Raw genomic sequence first — 22,845 nt, forward strand, 5'->3', positions numbered from 1 at the left:
CCAAAGCAAGTTGATCTCGTCAGAGGCCCATTGGCTTCTTTAACACCATGCACACCATTTTATTTTATTTTATTACTTATTTCAGGTGGCTCCCTGAATGGGACGAGAATGAGGTGCATGATATGTGCATGGCGCTGCAACTACGTAGGCACACCTCGGTGCTAACCACGAGGCGCTGTCGGCGAGTCGGGTTGTTTGGGAATGCAACCCTAATTGTGCAGTAAATTCTGTCCAAGGCTACATAAAAGATATTTATTTATTTATTTTAACGTGATAACAATGGGAATGGAGGGTGGGATGTTATGTTGAGGCATCATCCCTCCAAACCACTCACCTTGAAGCACGCCATATTGCAATATCAGATATGTAACTATTATTGTGCCCATGTCTTTTTAGGCATCTTTATTTCCTGGAACTTTCGGCTCTAGAAGCAAAACTTACAAGCTCGTGGGACCATGGAAGCCCGAGTTCCATTTCTTCATCCACTTTGGAGCTTGTGTATTCCTAATGGGTGGAAATCAAGAACTCTTGGCTTCACCCCAAGGATGCATTCGGCATCCAAGGGTCACAGACCAACCACATGCCTTGTTTAATAAGTAACACATTAGTTGTCCACTCTCCAGTTGGGCAGTAAGCGTCAAAGAAGGGCAATTACTCATTCTTAAAACCAACATTCTTAATACCAAATAGTTAGCAGAAAAGAGGGAGAGCTCTCCGTCTCTTATTCCATTATAAACCTCAAGCTGATATATTCCTGATCAAGAGAGAGTTCAACCACAAGAGCTTGTCTGCTTTTTGGGATATATTTCAAAAAAGAGTGTTTTTTTGGATATAAGCTTTTGTCTATGTTTTTGGATATATTTCAAAAATAAATAAACAGTGACAAAACTAGAAGTCCCCATTTCAAGTAGCATTCTAATCTCTCAACCGCATAACTAAAGTAGATCTAAGTTGGGAAAGAACCCTGTCCTTTCTCTTGGATATATTGCAAAAGAATGAACATTGAAGAAACCAGGAGTCCTCATTTCAAGAGGAATTCCTCTCTCTCTAGAATGAATACCGAAACCTTGTTTATTAGATTTATCAAATTCATGTCCTAGGCACTAGTCTGTAACATTTCCACTACTCACCACCAAAAGAGAAAATGATTGTTTTAGAAAAAATCAAAGTCAGCAAAGCCTTAGAAGAGAGATGGTGACACTAAGAAACAAAGTTCAGCAAAGCCATAGATGAGAGATGATAACACTAAGAAACAAAGTTCATCTGATACAGTACGCTGAGCTACATGAAGAGAGAAGCACCATCAAAAGAGAAAATGACCACTAATCACCAGCAAATGAGAAAATGATTGTTTTAGAAAAATCAAAGTCTGCCAAATCTGAAGATGAGACAGAATAACACTCAGAAACACAGTTCATCTAATACAATATGATGGGCTGGAAAACGAAGAGAAAGGAACATCAAAAGTACAGCCCAAGTTAGCATTTGCCATACCGATTTGATACGAACAGATAAGTGAGAGAAACTAAAGCAAAGCTTCAGCATGACTCCTAAACACATACATATTCATGAGGAGACTTTGGGAAACCATGCTATTCAAAAGGAGAAAACGATCTCCCAATACAATGAAAAGCTCTAAATTAAATGAAGAACAGAGTTCAATTTTGATAAAAGTTGTGTAGAACCCATTTTACCAAATACCGGGACTTGGGTATTATCCAACAATTACAAGATCACATCATGTGTTATGATAACCATGGCAAACCTGGCTCTCGGCACTGGTTTGTAGCTGAGATGTTCGTTATGGGCCCAATATATAAGCGCCATAAATCCAATAATATGGTTACGAGCATGCTAGCAGCCAGAGCATCAATAGCCACCCTCGATAGAGTCCATGGATCACTGGGCTTCTCATCCAATCTATTGAAAGAAACAAAGATGAATCACAATTTTTAAAGCTTTAGAGGCTCAAAGAAAGGCTTCTTTTTTTCTTTTTTTCTTTTTTTGTGGGAGGGTGGGTTCTATGGGGTACACACACACAGTAGCAGCTTCACTGTGGTTAAGATGGTCTGCTATTAGACAAGGACAGATGTGTGCTTCTAAGAGTCTGCTTGTAGGAGATTGTGGAAATATGTGTGTGTGTGAGAGAGTGAGAGAGAGAGAGAGAGAGAGAGAGAGAGATTTGTAGTCACAAAGATGAGTTGCTCCTAGATAAGTATTGATACAGCATGTGCCCGTTGTTTGTTAGAAAATACTAAAAATCCCAGTATATGTCATTTAATATAAAAGTGGTTGACCTCTTTGTCCAGTGGTGAACAAATGAATTCAACATAGAGAGAAAGTTAGAAAAAGACTATAGGAAATAGAATGATTGCCATAACATCTACTACATATATGAAATACATTGTTATCTACAAATTCATTTCCAAATGTCCTCTTAAAAAATGAAATGTAACACATAGTATAGCTATTAGATATCAACACATACCTTATAAACATCGGAAAGCTTACAATAAAATAAATTGCATAGAATAAGGACCCTATCTTGTACATTGATGCCCGATCCACGAAGTCATAGTAAGGGAACTGCATGAGTTTGCAAATTAAAGAAAATATAATGAAATTGCAGACAGAGCAACAACAGGAACAAGCAATGAGTCTTATGTTTATGTTGCAGATGACGTTAACAGAAGTTAGAATGTCATAGCAAGCAGCGTAAGTACACTTCCTTCTCTTCTGGGGCAAGAATACTGTAATCCAATAGATTATGGAAACCATAATCCATTAAGTTCATCATCATCCATTGCTACAATGGACAGTGATGAAGAGAGACTGGAACACCCACAAGTTTAAGAGGAGTACTACATCTTGTATACGATATCAATATTTTACAAAATCAAATGGCAAGATATTAAAATCTTCACCCACAAGTTTAACCAACTTAAAAATGTAAGGGGCTGTTTGAATGACAGTAAATCTCATCAAGAGTAGACTACCTCATCTGAAATTAACATACTCTGCATAAAAGAAACGCAACTTAACTGGAAATAGCGTATATCTCATGGAGTACAATAAATAAGAAAAGTCTAGCATGAAGCAACTCGATTTCCTTGCAAATATACCACATCTAATATTCTCTTGAAGAATAACTTACATTGGAAATAGCATATGTCTCAAGGAACGCAATGAAATAAGACAAGGCTAGAATCCAGGAAGCCTCAATAGCCAATTGCACAGGCCTTGAAAGGACCGAAATGGAATTGCGTAGTCGTCTAAGGGTAATGTTTGACCAGACATGGTAAAATAAGAAACAAACATGCGCAAGAAGGAATGTGGTATGAGGCACCTACATTGCATGAACAGCATTAGCAAGTGAAAGGATGATGCAAAATCTCTCTCTCTCTCCCCCCCTCCCAAAACAAAAAAACAAAAACACAAACACACACACACACACACATGTACGTACATATAAAATGCAGCATACGAAAACTATGCTGCATTCGAACATGAAATTTACTCTACTCAAGACTGCCATTGTCAGCTTGATTAGAGGAGCATATTCTAAATTGTCATAATAAGTCTTGTCATGCATTTACGTCAAATTGCCTAATTTCTAGAAAAAGTATACAAAGAGACCATTTATCTTTTGTACAACGAGGTCACAATCACTTTTGTCCCTTAGATTTCAAATTGGGTAGTTGTAAGAGTGCCATTGAATAGAATCAAAGTTCAAAAAAAAAAATCTCGGACTTCAAGACTCACCTCAAGCCATTTGATTTGACATCTAATAACTAGGAGTAATTGTGACATGCTTGTAATCAAGATAAATGGTCTCTTTGTATGCAATCCCTTTCAATAAATGCCATAGCCATTAACAAGATCATAATGAGTAATAAGAGAAACAAAAAAACCAATAGCCAAGATGAAAAATATGTGTACCTTAACAAAATGATGCAGTAGCATTCATATTCCAAACCAAAGAAATTCAGTGCAGCTATTTTTTAGTAAGAAATTTAGTAACATTATCAACACCATTAATTTGTTCTTGAAACTCACATTGTTCATCCTCCAAGATGGAAAAATATATGAAGCTCCAAGAATGGCGAAAAAGTAGTGAGTCCAATAGTAGTTTCCAACGTAACTAAAGATAGCAATCCACACGCTGGCCTGCCACATCGTAAATTTCTTACATAATGAGTAAAGCATCAAGTTAATTTTTGAGATATTGATCTGAATTTGTTTAGAGGAAATGGTTCCAACAAAAATATATCACCAGAAGCAGAATAATATAGTAAAAGGTCCTCTTCAAAGCAAGGTTAAAGAGGTACAAAACATACATAGAATACTCAGAGATTGGTCCAACAAATTCCATAGTAAAAGTGTGTCCAGCCTGTTCAACATAATTCAAAAGTCTATATTACCCCCATGAGAATGAGAACTACAACAAATATACTCCTTCAAAATTATCTATTGCGTATGGATTGAGCACAGACCGTGACCTCACCTCGTAAGAACCTCCAAAGGTTTACGAATCACCTAGCCACCCTCTCACTCCACCCAAAATAAAACTCAAACATGAAAACACAAGGACCAAGCATGAAATATACCCTGACATCTTTATTCCATTTGATCTCTAGGGGGTCTTTTGGATACTTGGAAATCCATTTCTAGAAATGTTTTTCAGTAGAGATCGCACATTTCTGGCGTTTGGATGAAAATTTTGGGACTGAAAAGTAATTCTGCCCATAATTGTTTTCCTCATATCAAGCCAAAAATAAAGAAATCTGTATCATTGTCTTTATCCTTCGAAATTGATTTCCAGCCAGATTTCCCGGTTACGGAGACATCCACTTTATAAAATACAATTAATTCCACAAAAATACCTCCACGAATTAGAGAGAGAAACTGTCTTAAATTTTACGTTATAGAGAGAGAAAGTGTCATAAAATTTTAGAGAGAAACTACTTCTAATTTTAGAGATGGAAACTATCAAAAAATTTTAGAGAGAAATTATCTCAAAGTTTTTATAGAGAGAAATTATTTAAAAATTTTAAGTTAGAGAGAGAAAATCTCTTAAAATTTTAAAGAGAAACTATATCAAATGTTAGAGAGAGAAATATCAAAAAACGTTTTACATAGAAACTGCCTCAAAATTTATGGAGAGAACGTACTTGAAAATTTTGAGAGAGAAAATATCTTAAAATTTTAGAGAGAAACTGTATCAAATTTTAAAGAGAGAAGTACCTAAAATTTTTTAGAGAGAATCTCTCTAAAAATTTTTAGAGAAAGAAACTATTTCAAATTTTAAGTTTTAAAGAAAGAAAATACTTAAAAAAATTTCAAGAAAGAAACCATCTAAAAAATTTTAAAACAGAGAAAGTACCTCAAATTTTAAGCTTTGGTGAGAGAAACTATCAGAAAATTTTTAGAGTGATAAACTATCTCAAATTTTAAGTTTGATAAAGAGAAAGTACCTGAAAATTATAGAAACAAACCATCTCAAATTTTAAGTTTGATAAAGAGAAAGTACCTGAAAATTATAGAAACAAACTATCTCAAATTTTAAGTTTTATAGAGAGAAAGTACGTGAAAATATTTAGAGAGAGAAACTATCTCAAAAATTTTAGAGAGATAAACTATCTAAAATTTTGAGTCTTAGAGAGAGAAACTACCTCACATTTTTTAGAGAGAGAAAGGACCTGAAAATTTTTAGAGGGAGAAAGTATTTAAAAAAATTTAGAGAGAGAACTGTCTCTAAATTTTAAAGAGAAACAATTTTAAATTTTAAGTTTTATAGAGAGAATATCTTAAAATTTTAAAGAGAGAGAGAGACTATATCAACTTCTAGATAGAGAAACAATCCAAAAAAATTTAAAGAGAAAAACTATCTCAAAATTTTTAGAGAGAGAAACTCTCTTATTTTAAGTTTTAGAGAGAAAAGTATCTTAAAATGTTAGAAAGACAAACCATATGAAATTTTAGAGAGAGAAAGTACTTAAAATTTGTAAAGAGAGAAACTCTCAAAATTTTTAGAGAGAAATTATATCAAAATTTTTAGAGAAACTATATCAAATTGTAGACAAACTATATCAAATTTTAGAGAGAGAACTACTTAAAAATTTTTAGAAATAAATTATCTCAAATATTTAACAAACAACAAAATGAGGAGAAGGCGTCGTCGTCTACCTCCCACCCTCAGCTAAAACTACATCTATAATCTTTATCCCAAACCCAACTACCCTCCTTCAAGAACTCTACCCAAACCTCAGCCCCTACCCCCCCCACTTCTCTCCTCTCCCACGAAGGGATCCAAGTTTTTTAATCCGAAGGTTAGGCACGTTCTGTAGTCTTCCTCCCCGCAAGTGGTCGCCTCTGCAAACACAGCCCATGGTCCCGCTTCCTTCTCGCAGGTGGTAGCCGCTGCAAAAGTAACTCTTGTTTCCCCTGCCTCACCTACTAGAAAAGCAATCTCATCCCTCCTAGCATTTGGCTTGAGGTCGAAGACCTCTACTGCCCGATCTCGCTCTCGTGGTCAGCGGCCTCTCCACCCTTAGCCAACTTCTTTAACCATTCGGATCCTCCTCAGGCCAAGGGCTCCTCTTTTCCCCCCTGGATCACTGTCTGGAGGAAATCTAGCCACCATCGGTGCCATCGCCGACAACCCCCTCACGGCCTCGCACTGCCTAGGGAGCGCAACCTACCCAAACCACCACAGCCAACAACTTGGCAACCACGTGGTGATCGGTCGACCGTCTTTGGACACTGCAATGACCTCCCACCGACATTGCAGTCAATAGGGGTACCTCGTACGTCCCCCCTCGTTCCAATCGTCACTTCCCCTCACCGGGCCGGTAAGGAGGTAATAGTGGACCGTGAACCCTCCCCCCTTTCTGGGGTGTTGGGCTTTTTTGGTGATCCCGACCCATCCTCCTCTTCTAGGCCCGGCTATCTCTTGATATCTGGGGACCACACACACCCGTCTCTTATCCCTAGAACCTCTTATGCGGGCTCGACACCTGCTTACGTCGGTCCAGCTTCACCTGCCTTTCGCTCTGCTTAGCTGACACGTCTTCTGTTGCGCAACCCCCTCCTTCACACCTGTCACCCCTATCCCATCGCAAGCCGCCCACTCCAACCCTGTCATCTCACCTTCCACCCAGCCTTCGCTGCCTGTGGAGGAGCCACCTGCTCACCACCCTCTTCGCGACGATGACACCTCGTCCCCCCCTGCCTCGAGATCTCAGACCCTCGAGTGCACCTATTGTTCCCCTTCCCTTACCCTCTTTTACTGCCTCTTCTCCCCTCCCTCAGGAACCATCCTCTAACCCTCAGCCTCTTTCCTCCCACTCTGAAACCTCGCCACTCTCTGAGGACCTCTACCTGGAGCCCACCCTCTCGAACCTGTACCCACCCTCTCCCTCTTTTTCTCCTGCGCACCGTCCCTCTTTACCCTAGCCCTCTCCTCCACCCTCTTTTCCCCCTTCCCCCTCACCGTTTTTAGCTTTGACCTTCCTTCACCTGGACTTCCCCACAGAGGTCGGTCTGGTCCTGACCCTTAAGACCCCTTCACCAAATCTTCCGGATATGGACAGACCACAATTCCCTTATGGTATAGTGGCAGTGCACTCCCTTGACCCTTCTCCCCCTGACCCAGCCTATATCTCCTCTTTGCTCTCTCCCCATCTCTCTTATACTCCGCACCTTGTACACATCTGCCGGTATAGAACTCTGCACTTCACCTACCCTACTTCCTTTCCTCGGTCGTATTCCTCTCTTCCCTCCACCCATTCCCACCACTTTCTCACCTATCACCCTTCCCCTCTTTACTTTGGACCCGACGGCTCCTTCAGCCCTGCGCCTCCCCACTTTTACGATTCCCTTTTCCCCTTTTTCCTCCCTACGCTCCAGGGATCCCTAATCTCAGGTCTGCCTCTGCCCACGGCTCAACCCCAAGACGATATGCCCAGCCCCCCTTCCTCCCCCTCTTCTACCTCCGACACTCCTTCAACCCCCCCCTAAACCTGCTGACCCTCCTGTCCCCTCCTCATCTCCTAAACTTGAAACTCTTCCTGCCTTGCCTCTAGACCATTACCCTATCATTTTTCTTCCCTCTTCCTCTGCGCCTAACTGGGATCTAGGTCACCACCTGCACCCATCTCTCCCTCCTCTGCTGACATCAGTGCAGGGGGGGTCGACGAGGATGGGGAAAACAGAGAACTACCCAGGTCACCAGATGCACCCATCTCTCCTCCCTCGACTGACTTCAATGCTGAGGGGGTCGACAGGGATGGGGATAACAAAGAACTTGAAAGAATGAAGGAGATCTATCGGGTCATGGGCTTCCAACATGAAGGACCCGAGGGCCCAGCACATCGATTCCTGCTCGCAGATGCACAGAGCCGGCTTAAGGTGAGTATCAAAGGACAAAGGGAGCTCCTCAACCTTTTCTCCTCGATCAAATACGACAGACACCCCTTCGAGGGGCGCTCACCTGCTATCTCCTCATCCTCTCCGAGGAGGTCCGCTAGAATTGCCTCCTCTCCTGCCCCACCCCTAACCTACGAAGATTCTAATGTGGAACGTTAGAGGGTTGGGATAGGAGTCCAAAAGGGACATTGTTAAAGACCTAACCTTAAAACACCTACCCTCGATCTTAGCTCTCATTGAGACCAAAAATTCGGAGCCCACTCTCCAGCTCATCCGCCATGTTTGGGGAAGAAGGCCTTGCCAGTGGGCCTCCTTGCCTGTGATTGGGGCGTCAGGTGGAATATGGGTGATCTGGAACCCAACTGAACACCACCTCCAATCTTCCCATGTAGGGGAGTTTTCAATAACTGTCCTACTTTCTAGCACTTCGGATGGCTTCCCCCTCAAATTCTCTGCCATTTATGGACCCAACTCTGCATCCCTTAGGCCTTGCCTCTGGGCTGAATTAGACCTTGTCGCCTTCCTACCCTCATCTTGCTTGGTGTTTGGGAGGGGATTTCAACAATACTAGGTGGTCCCATGAGAGAAACATAAATCCCACCATTTCTCAGGGAATGATGGATCTCTCGAACTTCATTTCTCGCCATGAACTCCTAGATATTCCCCTCCAAGGCAACCGCTTTACCTGGTCTAACCACTCCTCTCAACCATCCCTCTCTAAGCTCGATTGTTTCCTCCTATCTATGAACTGGGAGGAAAATTTTCCCGAATCCCATGCTTTAGCCCTGCCTAAAGCTACTTCGGACCATTGCCCCATCCTCCTGAACACTCAGGCAGTCAGAAGAGGATCGAAGCCTTTTAGATTTCAACTGGCTTGCCTGGAAGAGGACTCTCTCAGCACCCTAATTCCAAATTGGTGGAACTCCTTTTCAACCCAGGTCTCAGATAGAGCAGGTTATAGGCTGCAAACCAAAATCTAACTCCTCAAATCCTCCCTCAAAACTTGGAGCAAGTCCTTACAGGGAAACTATTCCCAAGCCAAAAGCTCTCTACTCAACTCCATTCAAGACCTTGATCGAATGGAGGAGTCCAGACCTCTCACAGACACAGAAGTGAACCTCAGAACCCAAACCAAGCTGGAATACTACTCTACCCTTAAAAAGAACTGAATTCGTTCCAGAGGTCCAGAGTCAAATGGTTAACAGTAAGTGACCAAAATACTCGTTTCTTCCACTGTATAGCTAATTGTCGCAGAAAGGACAATACTATCTCCACTATTAAGGTGGATAACCGCTATTTGAGTCCGCCATCCTTGAACATTTTAAGCAGTGTTCACAAAACTGGCCGGTTAGAACCGGCCGGTCAGATCGCTATCGGTGAGGTGGCGAGTCCGGTTAGGGCTGGTTTTGTGGCACACCACATATGACGGAACTGTCCAAAAAAATTCAGGACCAAAACCGGCCGGTTCGAGGTCGAACCGGCAGTATTTAGAACAAACCGGTCGGTTTTTCTAACCGGTCCGGTTTACCATTTTAACACTGATATAACATCGTTTTAACGCATCAAATAACGGCCGTTATTTGACACAGGCTTGTTATTTTTCACAGAACAATATTTTGTAGCTTAATTTTTATTCCATTTTCCAGCTTATTTTGTTTTTCAGTCAAATATTGATGTTATACACATGAAAGTTTCTATAAATCATATATTATTGAATCAAAAATCGAAAAACAAAGAGTTCTTGGCGGATTGAAATGGAGATTTTTGAAAATTAGAAATTTCCGCCATTCTATCAAATGCTGCTTCAATACCTCATAATTTTTCATAAAACTAGAGGGCTTTGATTAATTGTTGAATGATTCAATGTTTACATATTTCAATTTTTCCAAAAAAATGAAGATTTGAGGTTTTTTTGGGCTCCAAGTACTGCTGCTCGAAGAACTGTTTTTTATCCAAACAAATTGATTTTTTATCGATAAATTGAACGATTTTATCGAATTGATCACTGAATTTTGATTATAAAGGCATCATCTATCAAATAAAATAATTACTTTAATTTACTATTGATTAAATGTTTTTATATCGATTTTTTTTTGCTGCGTTTTTTTCCTGAAATTTTCGTGAAGTGAAAAATCGGCAATTTTTTGCATAAAGATCTCACTAGTCAATTATTCTCCATGAAATTTGGCGCATTTGAATCTTAATTGAAGTGTCTATCATATCCCCATGTCAATTTGTTCAAAAAATGAAAGATTTGGGGTTGATTTTGACTCTAAAATTTATGTGCTCTTTGGCTCGATTTTAGGGTTCTTAAAAACAATTTGTTTTTTTAATAAATTACGTTTTGTTTTTAAAAAATATGTTATTTGTGATGAATATGAGAAAAACAAATATTTCTTTCTTTTTAATGTTATATATTTTTGGTGAGCTTGTTGGATTGTTTTTTATGTTGTATATTTTTTTTATAAAAATATTTTTTTTGTGTTGAATATGAGAAGAAAAACTTTATTTGTTTTTAAGGTTATTTTTGGTGTATGTTACTGTTGTCAGTGTTCTCAACTTCTTGTTTAGTTGTGACATTTTCTTCTAATTTGCTTTTTTATTTGTTACAAGCTATCTATCATTTGTTGCAACTTCATACTCCTTAAATCTATTTATTAGCCTCTATGAAAAAAAGAGGTAGAAACTAAAAAGTGTTTTACTCATCTCTCATGTTTCCACATGCTGAAATGGATAAAAAATTAACCTATTTTTTTTTTAAAAAAAAATGCATCTTGATTCTACATTTTAAAGTTGCCATCTTATATAATTTTTTCTTTTTTTTTTCATGTTAAAACCGAACTCAAAAGGTTGCTGAGTAAATGAGGTTTGGCCATTCAAAATCGATTTGGCAATTTGACAATCGACCTAGCCATATTTTTTTAAAATATGCGATTTAATCATTTGAAGCAGCACTTAACACATTGACCCACACCCTTCAATTGGTAACCAAGTTACCGAGTAAATGATGTGCTCTCTCTTACTACCTTGACTCACAACCCTTCGAAAAACTGGGAACATCATGATACCAAAAAATACGCTCTCAAACCCAATTCTAAACCGTATTAAAGGGTTTTTCAATATTAAAACAACTTTTTTCAACATCAACATTAAAACAATATAGAAGCATATATTGTTGCATCATCCATTGTTAGTTGGACTTTGTAACTTCATCAATTGAATTTATGTGAAATTATAAATTGTCTTGCATATCTCCATAATATTCAAATATTAAATTATATAAAAAGTTGTTTCAAATTTTTTTTATAAGATAAATGTATGTAATATGATAGTGTACACTTAATCTAAGTTTTTTTATTTTTTTTAATTTTTTTTGGGGGTTTTGACTTTTTTTTTTATAAAAAAATCTACTTGACCGGTTGGTCCGGTTAACCGCACCGGTTAGTTCGATTTCAGTTCGAACCGCTCGCAGCCTCACGACTGGTTAACCGTTCCGGTTCGATTTTGCGAACACTGATTTCAAGTTTCTACACTGCCCCTCTGGCCCACAGACCAAGGATGACCAACCTTGATTTCCTTACCCTTTCAGACCATTAGGCACTCTGGCTTGAACAGCCCTTTTTTGAAGAGGAAATCTTCAGCACTATAGACCAATTAGCCAAAGACAAAGCACCGGGTCCGAACAGATTTCCCATTTCCCCTTTCAAAAACTTTTGGGAAACTTTCCTACCTGACTTCAAAAGCTTCTTTGAGGAATTCTTCTGAAGGGGAATCCTTCAGAAAGCCATTAACACCACTTTTATTGCATTAATCCTAAGGTAGGCGGAGGAACTGAAGGACTTTCGTCCAATTAGCCTGCTTAACTCCTCATACAAGACTTTGGCCAAGGTTCTAGCCTCAAGGCTAAAACAAATTCTTCCCCTAATCATTTCGTCGTCACAATAAGCCTTTATCAAAGATAGGCAAATCCTTGATGGGGCTGTAGTGGCACACGAGTGCATACAATCCAGGCACTTGTCCAAGAAGCCCGGTCTAATTTTCAAAATTGAGTGGGAAAAAGGATATGACCATGTTGATTGGTCATTGCTGGATGAGACAATGGCAAGAACGGGATTTGGGGTCCTCTAGAGAAAGTGGATGAGAAGTTGCTTTTCTCATCCCCACTTCTCGGTCCTTATTAACGGAACTCCTAAAGGGTTCTTTCTTTCCTCGAGAGGGCTTCACAAAGGGGACCCTCTGTCCCCATTTCTTTTTGCGATAGCTGCAGAAGTATTTAGCCCCTCAATCGCTCGAATGTACCAGGAAGGCCTCCTCACTCCCTATAAATGTAGTCCACAAGGCCCAAAGGTGTCTCACCTGCAATACGCAGATGACACCTTGGTATTCTTAGACGCCTCCCCAGAAGAAATTGAAAATCTGAGGCTCTTCCTCAAATGCTTCTAAACTGTCACAGGCTTCAAGGTCAATATGGATAAATTAAAGACGATGGGGGTGGGACTTACAAACGATGAAATCAGGGCACTCATCCCAAATTGGGATTGTAAAGTGGAGGATTTCCCCACCACCGACCTGGGTATACCATTGGGATTGGGTAAGCCCAAAAAGAGATTGTGGTCCCAAGTCATAGATGGAGTCGACGGGCTGGAAAGGGAGATACCTCTCCTTGGCTGGCCGCAATACGCTGGTCAAAGCAATACTGGCTAATGCTCCGGTGTATTTAATGTCTATCTTCCACATGCCAGCCTCGGTGGCCAACCGTCTAGACCACCTTATGAGGAATTTCCTCTGGTCAAAACAGGTTCTAAAAAACCAGACATCAGCTTATCTCTTGGGACAAAGTTCGACTACCCAAGTCTCAAGGAGGGCTTGGGATCAGGGACCTAAGACAACACAACTCGCTCTACTAGGGAAATGGTGGTGGCGCTTAGCCACCCAGACTGATTATCTATGGGCCCAGGTTATTCGTAGCAAATATAAGATCCCGGATAAAATGTGGGTGCCTGAAAGGATTTCCCTGAGTAGGGCCTCAGGAGCATGGAAGTCTTTTGCCTCTTCTCTCTCACTGTTCAAACAAACCATCCGATTTCAACCTAAAGAAGGTACAAGAGTGCGCTTCTGGTACGACCTCTAAATTGGACACACTCCTCTAAGGGACCTCTTCCCTTCCCTTTATCATCTTACCTCTAATCAAGACTCAACCATAGCAGAAGAAATGGTCCTTTCAAGAAGAGTCTGGAACCTTTCTTTCATAAGAAACCTCACTGAAGAGGAAACTAGACTCTTCCTTTCACTCTCGGCAGCTTTGCAACCCTACTTCATAGCTCCACTTGGGAGGGACTCTCTTATCTGGACCCTTACTCCATTCGATATATTCTCAATGGCCTCATTCTACAAAAGACTCATTCAACCCCCCACTTAACCCTATTTCTGTCCTTTCCAAGGTCTGGTCCACCATAGCTCCTCCAAAAGTATAGACTTTCAACTGGATTGCCACTTCTCAATGGGCTCTCATAGTTGACCAGCTTCAAAAGAGAGGAATTTCGATCCCCAACATATGCGCAATGTGCATGAGTGAGGAGGAATCAAATCCACACCTTTTCATTCACTGTAGCCTAGCTTTTGACCTGTGGAGCCAAGCACTACATTTGTTTCGCCTTTAATGAGTCATTCCACCCGCAATCAAGGCTCTAATCGCATCCTCCTACTCCTGTCATTGGCCGAAGGCAGGTAGAGTATTGTGGAAGGCTACCGTCGCAGCAACTATTTGGGTCATTTGGTTAAAAAGGAACGCGAGGGTCTTCCAAGGTCACAAAAACTTAGCTTCAGCGCTCTTCCATAAGGTACTTTCTGGGCCTCTAACCACAAGGCCTTCTTAGGGATTTTGCCAACACCTTTCTCAGCCAATGGGACAACATCCTATATCTCTAGCCACAGAAGCTTCAAAGACCCAACAACTGGCTGCTTCCTCCAGTAGTTGCCATTAAGCTCAATTTCTATGGTTGCTCGCTGGGGAACCCTGGCCCTACTGGAGTCGAAGGTGTTTTTCATGACCATCATCGCAATATCCTCGTCACTTATTCCAAAGACTTGCGTCATAAAGATTCCCAGTACGTTGAAGCCATGGCTCTTAAAAATTTTAACCTTTCTTGGGGCTTACAACTACTAGTGGAAGGAGACGCTCAAAATATCATCTTCTGGGTAACAAGCACCTCACCACACCCTTGGTACCTCTTCTCGATTTTTGATGACATTGCTAACATATGTAGGGATATGAACGTCTTATGGAAGCATACTTGGAGGACGTCCAACAAATTTGCCGATCTTCTTGCAAAATACAGAGCTAGAGCCCATGCTGAAGACCCCGCCCGGTCCATCTTCTTTTTACTCTGAACCACAGAGGATGTTTAGGCACTTAGCTACACACATCTACAGATTTTGTAATCGGGCAACTCCATAAGCCTCATTTTTTGTAACACACAAGTACTTTTGTAATCAGGCAGGTCTTGACCTATTTTTTGACCGAGAGACCCGACCTGTGGGTTCTCTCGGTTCTCCCTCCTTTTATGTATTCTAACACTATACAGAAATATAAAAGTTAACTTTCATCAAACAAAAAATTATCTCAAATATTTAGAGAAAGAAACTATCTCAAATTTAATGAAAAACTAATATTATAATGAATATAAAATAAAAAATATTTAACAAAAAAAGTAAACAAAAAAAACGCCATGAAAATATTATGAATCCATGTACACCATCCAAAGAGCCAAAATTTATTTTATCGGAAATACTTTTTTGAAAAATATTTTAAAGGAAATAGATTTTTCCAGGTAATCTTTTTCCATGGATCCAAACGGCCCCTAAAAGTATTTGCATGACCAATTCTACCCAGCCTCTGTAACATAACATCATTTGCCCCAAGTGAAGAAACAAATGACAACGCATCTGTGAATTGTTTCTTTAAAGTCTTAGGCATCCACTTAGGATATGCCTCCCTCTAGAGCACCTACAATGCTAACCCCAGAACCACCCACAGTGAAAGTAGCTGATGTGTCAATTACATCCTAGCAATGTTGAGATCATATATTACCAATCATAATTCAGATAGTTCAACCAATTGCTTGTGTATAAGATCCATACGGCTTGCCAAACTAAATGCAACCAATGTAACTTAGACACATTTCAACAAATGTCGACACACGAGAGAGGACAAGATATGCATGTCTGGCACTTAGACACTTCGGAAAGAAACATCTACTTTATCTTTTTTCCATTGGAATGTCATAATTAAGTACTAAAATTACTAAAATGCCAATCCCTAATGTTTAAATGACATAATGAAAATGTCATATTTAAAAGGCAAACCCCAATATTGGTGTTTTAGAAGCTAGTTTCCGTGTCAGATGAAGATGGAAGAATTAACTAGAATGCAAGCAGATTCAAACAAGAATATCAGCAAATGAGCATGGGTATGTCGATGAAAATGAAGGGGGAGTCCTTACATATGTACTTTAATCTTCTTGTTGTACTTTAATCATGCTATCAATGTTCAGGATAGTAGGAACAAACTTTTTAATCTTCGTATTCATAATCATCATCATCCGAGCCTTTTCTCAACTATTTGGAGCCGTTTCATGAATCCTGGTTCGCCATGCTGCTCTATCAAGAGTCATACCATCAATAAGGCCATAAGTCCCCATATCTTTTTTCACTACTTCCAACCATGTCCTTTTAGGCCTACCCCTTACTTTTTTTAGCCTTCCACTAGAACAAACTTGCAACTCCTAACAGATATTGTATTGGGTCTACGCTGCACATGGTCAGCCCACCTAAGTTTACTTTCTCTCACCTTATCACCTATTGGAGCCACACCTAAGTTCTCTCGAATGTATTCATATCAAATTCTATCCCTTCTTGTCTTGGTACTCATCTATTTTGACATCCTCATACCCTCATCCTATAGGTATGTTGTTTCTTAACCGCTAACATTCCGCCCCATAAAGCGAAGCCGATCTCACAGTTGTGCTATAGAACTTTTCCTTCAACTTTATCGGTATGTGGCGATCACATTAAACTCTAGTTGCACATCTCCACTTCCCCACGCAGCTTTGATTCTATGTGCGATATTTTCATCAATCTCTCCATTTTCGTGGATTATAGATCCAAGACATCGAAAGTGTACTCTTTTTGTATTTCTTGGCCGTCAACCTTAACTACTTCCTCGTCTCTATTCCTACTATCACTAAACTAGCATTCTATATACTTTGTATTAGCATTTAAATTATAATGTTAAAAGCAAAAACTTTCTTTTGAAGTATCTAAGAATGGAATTTATTCCCACTTCTGCTTTAGAAGTTTAAACGTCTTGTTTTTTTGTTGTTCATGTTTCTTTTTACGTGTGTTTTTTGGGCGGGTGTTGGGGGGGGTGTTTGAGGGGCTTAAATGGCCAAGGGGCAATTTTATGCCCCATGGACCTGGCCAATGTGGCAAGAAAACCAAAGAGAAGCAAAACCCACAAAATATGTATACAGTCTGCTTCTGCCAAATAGATTTACTCAGCCTCTTCAAAGAGCAAATTTTCTTTGGTCCAAAAGTGCAAGGAGCATCTAAAAGCTGCCCAACAAGTTTTAATGGTTTCACGTCCACCAAGAGACTGAAGTAAATGTCAAAACATTGATTTGAAGATTCCAGGAAAAATGTCAATTCAATGCCCAAGGCCCATGGCCTATTATTGTTAAATAATAACAACAACAACAACAACAAACTATTGCCCAATACTCATGAAAACAAAGATGAAGAATTAAATAATAATAATAACAACAACAACAAGAAACTACAGCCTCATGAAAACAAAGATGAAGAACTCTTTCATTGACGTTGATCATGATAGAATAAAGAAGTTATACTGTTGTAAACAAGACTAAAGAATAATACCCACCTCTAAGCAAGCAATGTAACAACAACATCAGGTTCTAAAAGTTTTATGGAAAAATCACTAACCTTAACCCAGTAGCGATCACTCCAACACTTGCTCCTATCGTCCTGTATGAAACACAGAAAATAAGAGAAAAAGTGAATCACACTTCCCAAATTGTGGTTTGAGCAATGTCACAATCAGGAAGTTTCAAATTCTAACAAGTTCAATGACACAAAGGAATAAGGACACAATCAACAGAAATGTATAACAATTTTTTCCCATGAAACTACTACATGACTAATTAAATATAAATATGAAAGCCATATAAAATGTGGAATAATTCTTAAAGAAACTGAAAAGAAATAAGTTCACATATGTGTCACAGATTTCTAAAATACACACACCTTCCGATTGGACGTGTACTCAAGCATTTGATGAGTTATTATCTTTTTAAAGAAGATGTGCTGTAAATGATATTTCGCATGCTCCTAAAGAGGTAAACTTTGAAGCAAGTCTTTCTACAGTTATCAAATTGGCGGACATTTTATGAGTGTTCTTTTTTCCCTCTATTCTGAAGCACATGTCTATACTAACTCTTTCATTCTCTCCTTATATTAAAATTGTTAATTATAAAGCACATATTGGTGACACCTAAGAAAACATATTCAAATACAGAGTAGAGAGTCAAATCAATAAATGATATTCCATTGCATCATGACGAGATTAAGTTGTGGCACGCATCATCAGAAAAAGTCGCAAAAACAAAATATCAGTACACAAATGAGATATGAAAATCACCTTTCCGATTAGAAACAATGGTATCAAGAATGAAGGAAGTGCCGCCACCAATCCTACAAGCAAGTACTCCAACTCTGTAAAACTCTGTCAATTAACCAAAGATAATTGCCTAAATTGTCAATCACAACATTGAGAGAATACAAAGAACATTGCACGGAAATAATCTTTTCAATAATTTGGATATCCTATTTGTGGACATTAAAATCATGGGTATTACATGGATATAATCTATCGCAAACTATCTCAAGCAATAAATGAGTGTAAGCATGATGCAGTTTCCCGAGATAACTTTTCAATCTTGCAAACACGTCATATGGACCAGTGAAAAGCAAATGTTAACCACAATACTAACAAATGATGAAATCTCTTACGAATCTTAACATTGATGATGCAAAACTAAGGCTCTCAAACTTAAGGTTGCAAAAACAACTCACAAATTTAAATAAGGAAAATTGAACCCATAAAATCTGACTTCATGAAAGAAGAAACCCACAGGAAGTGAAGAACTGTAAGAATAAGCAAATCAGAACACAGCAAAAATCAATTTTGAGGAAATGTCATATTTCTCATGAGCAAGTACAATGCAGAAGCCTCAAAATCCTGTATAACAAAGGCTATCAAGAAGAGAAATATCTCGGCCTGGTTCTTTTATTGGGTAATTCAGAATTAGGATTTAATCTTGGGAAATCAAGCCCATGCCAGGATTCTATCTCGGTTTCACTCACGACTCCTCATCATCAATTTTCAAGGAATATGAGATCTCTATCTTCTTTCAAAAGAGAGTAATATGGGTCAAACATCACTTTGACTAAATGATAACATTTGAAATTGCATGAAATCAAAAGTTTTAAATTTTAAACAAGTATGTTCTAAACTTCTAATACAAAAAACACTATAGGATCAAAGAACACCAACCTCATATAACTTGTAGGGAACAATGATTCCAAGGGTGAGAGTGAGCCAAAAGGGTGTATATAGGAGGAAAAATATCTCACCCCATCTCTTACTGGGAGTTGGGGCGAACCATAAACTGTCAGCTTCTTTAGAACCTACACAGTCTCAAAAAAAAAAGAGGAAAAAAAAAAAAAAGGTAAATCAATATACGAAAGACTCAGTATCAGGAATAATGTGAATCAAGAAAAACCAACATGACAATGCAAAGCAGGAATAACGTGAATCAAGAAAAACCAAAATGAAAATGCAAAGTCAAAATATAATTAGAAGAATCAGGATGAACCATATGGAAATTTGCACTCAGCATGTTGCTAAATATAGGGAAAAAAAATAAGAACTACATTTTCAGATTGAAGAGACAAAAAAGAACACTGAAAGCAATATTAAAAAAAATAAAAAAAATCATCAAATAAACATCTATGTGCTTGGAAAAGAGAGATTTGATTTCTTTGCACTGAGAAAACAATATTTTTTTTTTTTTGAGAAAAGTCGACAGTATCATAATAGACTGAAACCCAAAAAAAAAAAAAACCAAAGTGAATCTAATTTACAGAAAGAGAAAAATGGATCCCAGGTATTGCTACCCCATCAAAAAATTACTTAAAGAAAGAAGAAAGAAATGCACAATAGCATGTGATTGAGTTAATGAAGTTAATTTTTTTTTTGAAGTACTACTGTACTTGATACCATACTATCCAGACAAGAAAAATTAACAACAAATGTTTAACAAATAATGGTCAGTAATGGGGAACTGTTAATAAAACGAAGGACATTTGATCAAAATTAAATTTATTGTTCCAAAAAAATGAATTATATGGGCAAATTAATTAATGAAGAAATACTAGACAGTGCATGTATGCATAAATAATAAATAACAAGTAAATCCCTACCCATTTTTGTTTTCAAGAACCCAAATGATGGACTGGTTGAGACTTCCAGTGACACCTGCTCTATCTCTCTCTCTCTCTCCTCTCTTGATCTCTTCTTTCTCTCTCTTTGAATGTGATTCACGACGAAAAATTACTCTGGTAATAATCAGATAATTTGAAATGGCCCGCCGAAATGGCTGCGTTCGTTTTAGAGACCAACTGTGCCAAACCTTTAAGGAAAAAGTTTATTTAGACCGAGGGCTCTACGCTATCAAATTAGAGCCCACCTTAAAAATTTCACTAGAAGGGTTTGTTTTTGTTGCTAAAAAATGATCAAATTGATTCATCCTAGAACTACGGATGCCCTTCAAAAATCCATCGAAAAAAGTAGTTTTAATGTTAAAAAACCCTTTGATCGATCATCTCGACATCGAGATATATAGCTATGAAAAATAAAAAGATTTTAAGTCTTAGAAATACTGCATTTTACAACATATTATCTACACCGTCCATTTTCAAGATTTTCATAGGTTTATAGATCTACTTGATTTTAACCATTTTTGAAATTTAAAATTTCATAATTAGATATACAAATAGATTTTGAAATAATCCTATGTACATTTCACATCAAAATTATATACCATAATAAAATTTGAAGGTGCACCTTCCCTCTACACCTACAAATGTATGCAAACTGCACCCTTCATATAATTGGTATATACTATTGCCTTGATCTTTAATGGTTGTTGAATCATTATCTCTTCCTTGTTTAATCCTACTTTTAGTAAATTTATTTCATAGACCAAAATTTAAATACTTCAAATCAATGGAACAAAAGCAAGAAATTTGTAGAGACCAACAAATGGAAGAAAAGAAGTTTTTTTTAGAAGGTTGTTTTGAGAAAAAATAAAAAAAAATGGGCATTTATATATGTTCTACCAACAAAATACAATTTTTTTAAAGTATTTTAAAAAACTTAAAGTTTTTAATAAATTTCAAAAAATAAGAAATTGAAGACATGCTAACTACGGTGTCTGTCACCCCATTTTTCTCGCAAATTTTCTATTTACATTCATAACACTAATTCAAATTCAACTAATAAGTGATTTGAAAAAATATATATATATCATCATCACAGTTTTTTCCAATTATTTGGAGTCGATTAAACAAATCATAGTCTGTCATTCTGCTATATCAATTGTCATATCATCAGCGAGGCCATAAGTCCCTAAATATTTTCTTATTACTTCCAACCATGTATTGTTGGGGCTATTCATTGCCTTTTTTAACTTCATTTATAAAATTAATATACAAACATACAATAAAAAAAACAAAGAATAAAATATGTAACTATAAGATGGGATTACATGCTAGAATACCATTTACCTTTGGTAGGTCATCACAATAATCCCTACCTGCCATGTTTGAAATTCGACAACTTGAGTTGTTACAAACTTGAGTCCAATCAATGATATATCTTTAGTGGCCCGATTTTTACAGTCAATGACTGCAAGTGATTGTGACCACCTTATACCAAACGATAAATAATTTTATTATATACTTTACCTTACAAGAAGTATTGATACTTAAATTTAAAGGTTTTAAAAATAGACAAAGCATCGACATTTGAGGCCACATGATTTAAAAAAGAGTGTAAACAAATAAATTTAAAACTTAGACCCCCAACATGTTTATGCTCATGTGCACTTATGCTTTTTTCTATTAAATAGTTGCGGGTAGATATGGTACCATGTTCATGGAAAATACCATATTCACGGAAAATATTTAGGGTGTGATGTGTATAATGTGCCAACCTTAACAATGAAAGTAAGCAACTCTAAATATTTCCAGAAGACGTAGTTTCGGTGTCAGAAATTCTTGTGATAGCTTAAAAATATATTTTTAATATCAATTATGATATTTAAAGCTCCATAAATATTGTAGATCGGGCAAAATTATAAACACTTACCAATTTTGAGAATGGAAGGTCTAAATAATGTGTTACAGGATGTACTATTTTTAAGGCTTGAAATCATTTATTTATGTCAATACATCTTGAGGCCCATATGATCAATTTTAGGGTTTTACGATGTTGGAATAACTTTTTTAGATAAAATTTTAAAGTGCACCTTACTTCGATAGTATAATATTTTCTTTTTGGGTAATTTGAATAGTATAATGCTTTTTTTTTTTTGTTGGGTCATTCAATTGGGATGACGAGCCCCTACCTGTTTTTTAAATCATTAGTGATGTTTTAATGTGTTAGGTGAGAATGGAAGCCTAGACCTGAAAAATTCTAAAAAAATTGACAAAAAATGCAACAATTACTATTTTTTATATGAACAATTGGCCAAGGGTCTTTTGCTAGTCTCTCTTTCCCTCTCTCATTTAAGCCAAGCAGTTTATGTTTCTACAGAATATTTTTTTTCTTCGTACAATTTCCACGGTCTATTGTTGACAATGGATGGTGGCGATGAATCCGTTTTCCCACACATTAGTAAAGAAGGAAAAATATATGTATAACCAAAAAGAATATATGCCTTAGGGAGCATATGTTTATTTGTTCCCTTCGGTAAAATCAAATGAATATTACGAACGTTCGTTTTAAGGATAGTTAGATCTAAGTATTTAGGAGCACAAAATCTTTTTTTTAAAAAAAAACAAATACTCCAATAGAAGGGATAGTTACATCTTAGTATTTAGGAACATAAATCTAGTTTCTTTATTTTTATTGAAAATACTCCAGTAGAAGGCTAAAAAAGGACAACAGTTAGGCTCAAAAGGACATGGTTGGGAGTAGTGAGAAAACGATATTGGGACTTGTAGCCTCAGTATGACCCTTAACATAGCAGAATGGTGGATTAAGATTCATGTAGCTAA

General features: G+C 37.7%; 1 protein-coding gene across 2 annotated transcripts; it reads right to left on the bottom strand.

Moving 5' to 3' along the window:
* Positions 1-1,337: 1,337 nt before the first annotated feature.
* CPI1 (cyclopropyl isomerase) lies at positions 1,338-20,309 on the bottom strand. 2 transcript variants are annotated; one of them, XM_020669262.2, is made up of 8 exons: positions 19,987-20,309; positions 19,058-19,191; positions 18,143-18,226; positions 17,428-17,469; positions 4,057-4,167; positions 3,155-3,346; positions 2,489-2,586; positions 1,338-1,920 (listed from the first exon to the last, which is right to left on the bottom strand). In XM_020669262.2, exons 1-8 carry the CDS (start codon positions 19,988-19,990, stop codon positions 1,746-1,748), a joined length of 840 nt encoding a protein of 279 aa, XP_020524921.1. In that variant the 5' UTR covers positions 19,991-20,309; the 3' UTR covers positions 1,338-1,745. The 2 variants fall into 2 exon arrangements, with proteins under 2 accessions (XP_020524921.1, XP_020524919.1); XM_020669260.2 differs by having other exon boundaries at positions 19,058-19,200; positions 19,987-20,234.
* Positions 20,310-22,845: the final 2,536 nt, after the last annotated feature.

The sequence above is a fragment of the Amborella trichopoda genome, chromosome 7, assembly GCF_054954075.1.
Source record: "Amborella trichopoda isolate Santa Cruz 75 chromosome 7, AtrichopodaSantaCruz75HAP2 v2.0, whole genome shotgun sequence".
NCBI classification, from domain to species: domain Eukaryota; kingdom Viridiplantae; phylum Streptophyta; class Magnoliopsida; order Amborellales; family Amborellaceae; genus Amborella; species Amborella trichopoda.

Coding starts and splice junctions, on each gene's coding strand:
- CPI1 (XM_020669260.2), bottom strand. Junction 17,470..18,142: donor CATTGTTTCTAATCGGAAAG/GTGATTTTCATA, acceptor TGTTTCATACAG/GACGATAGGAGCAAGTGTTG. Junction 4,168..17,427: donor GTGATCGCTACTGGGTTAAG/GTTAGTGATTTT, acceptor ACGATGTGGCAG/GCCAGCGTGTGGATTGCTAT.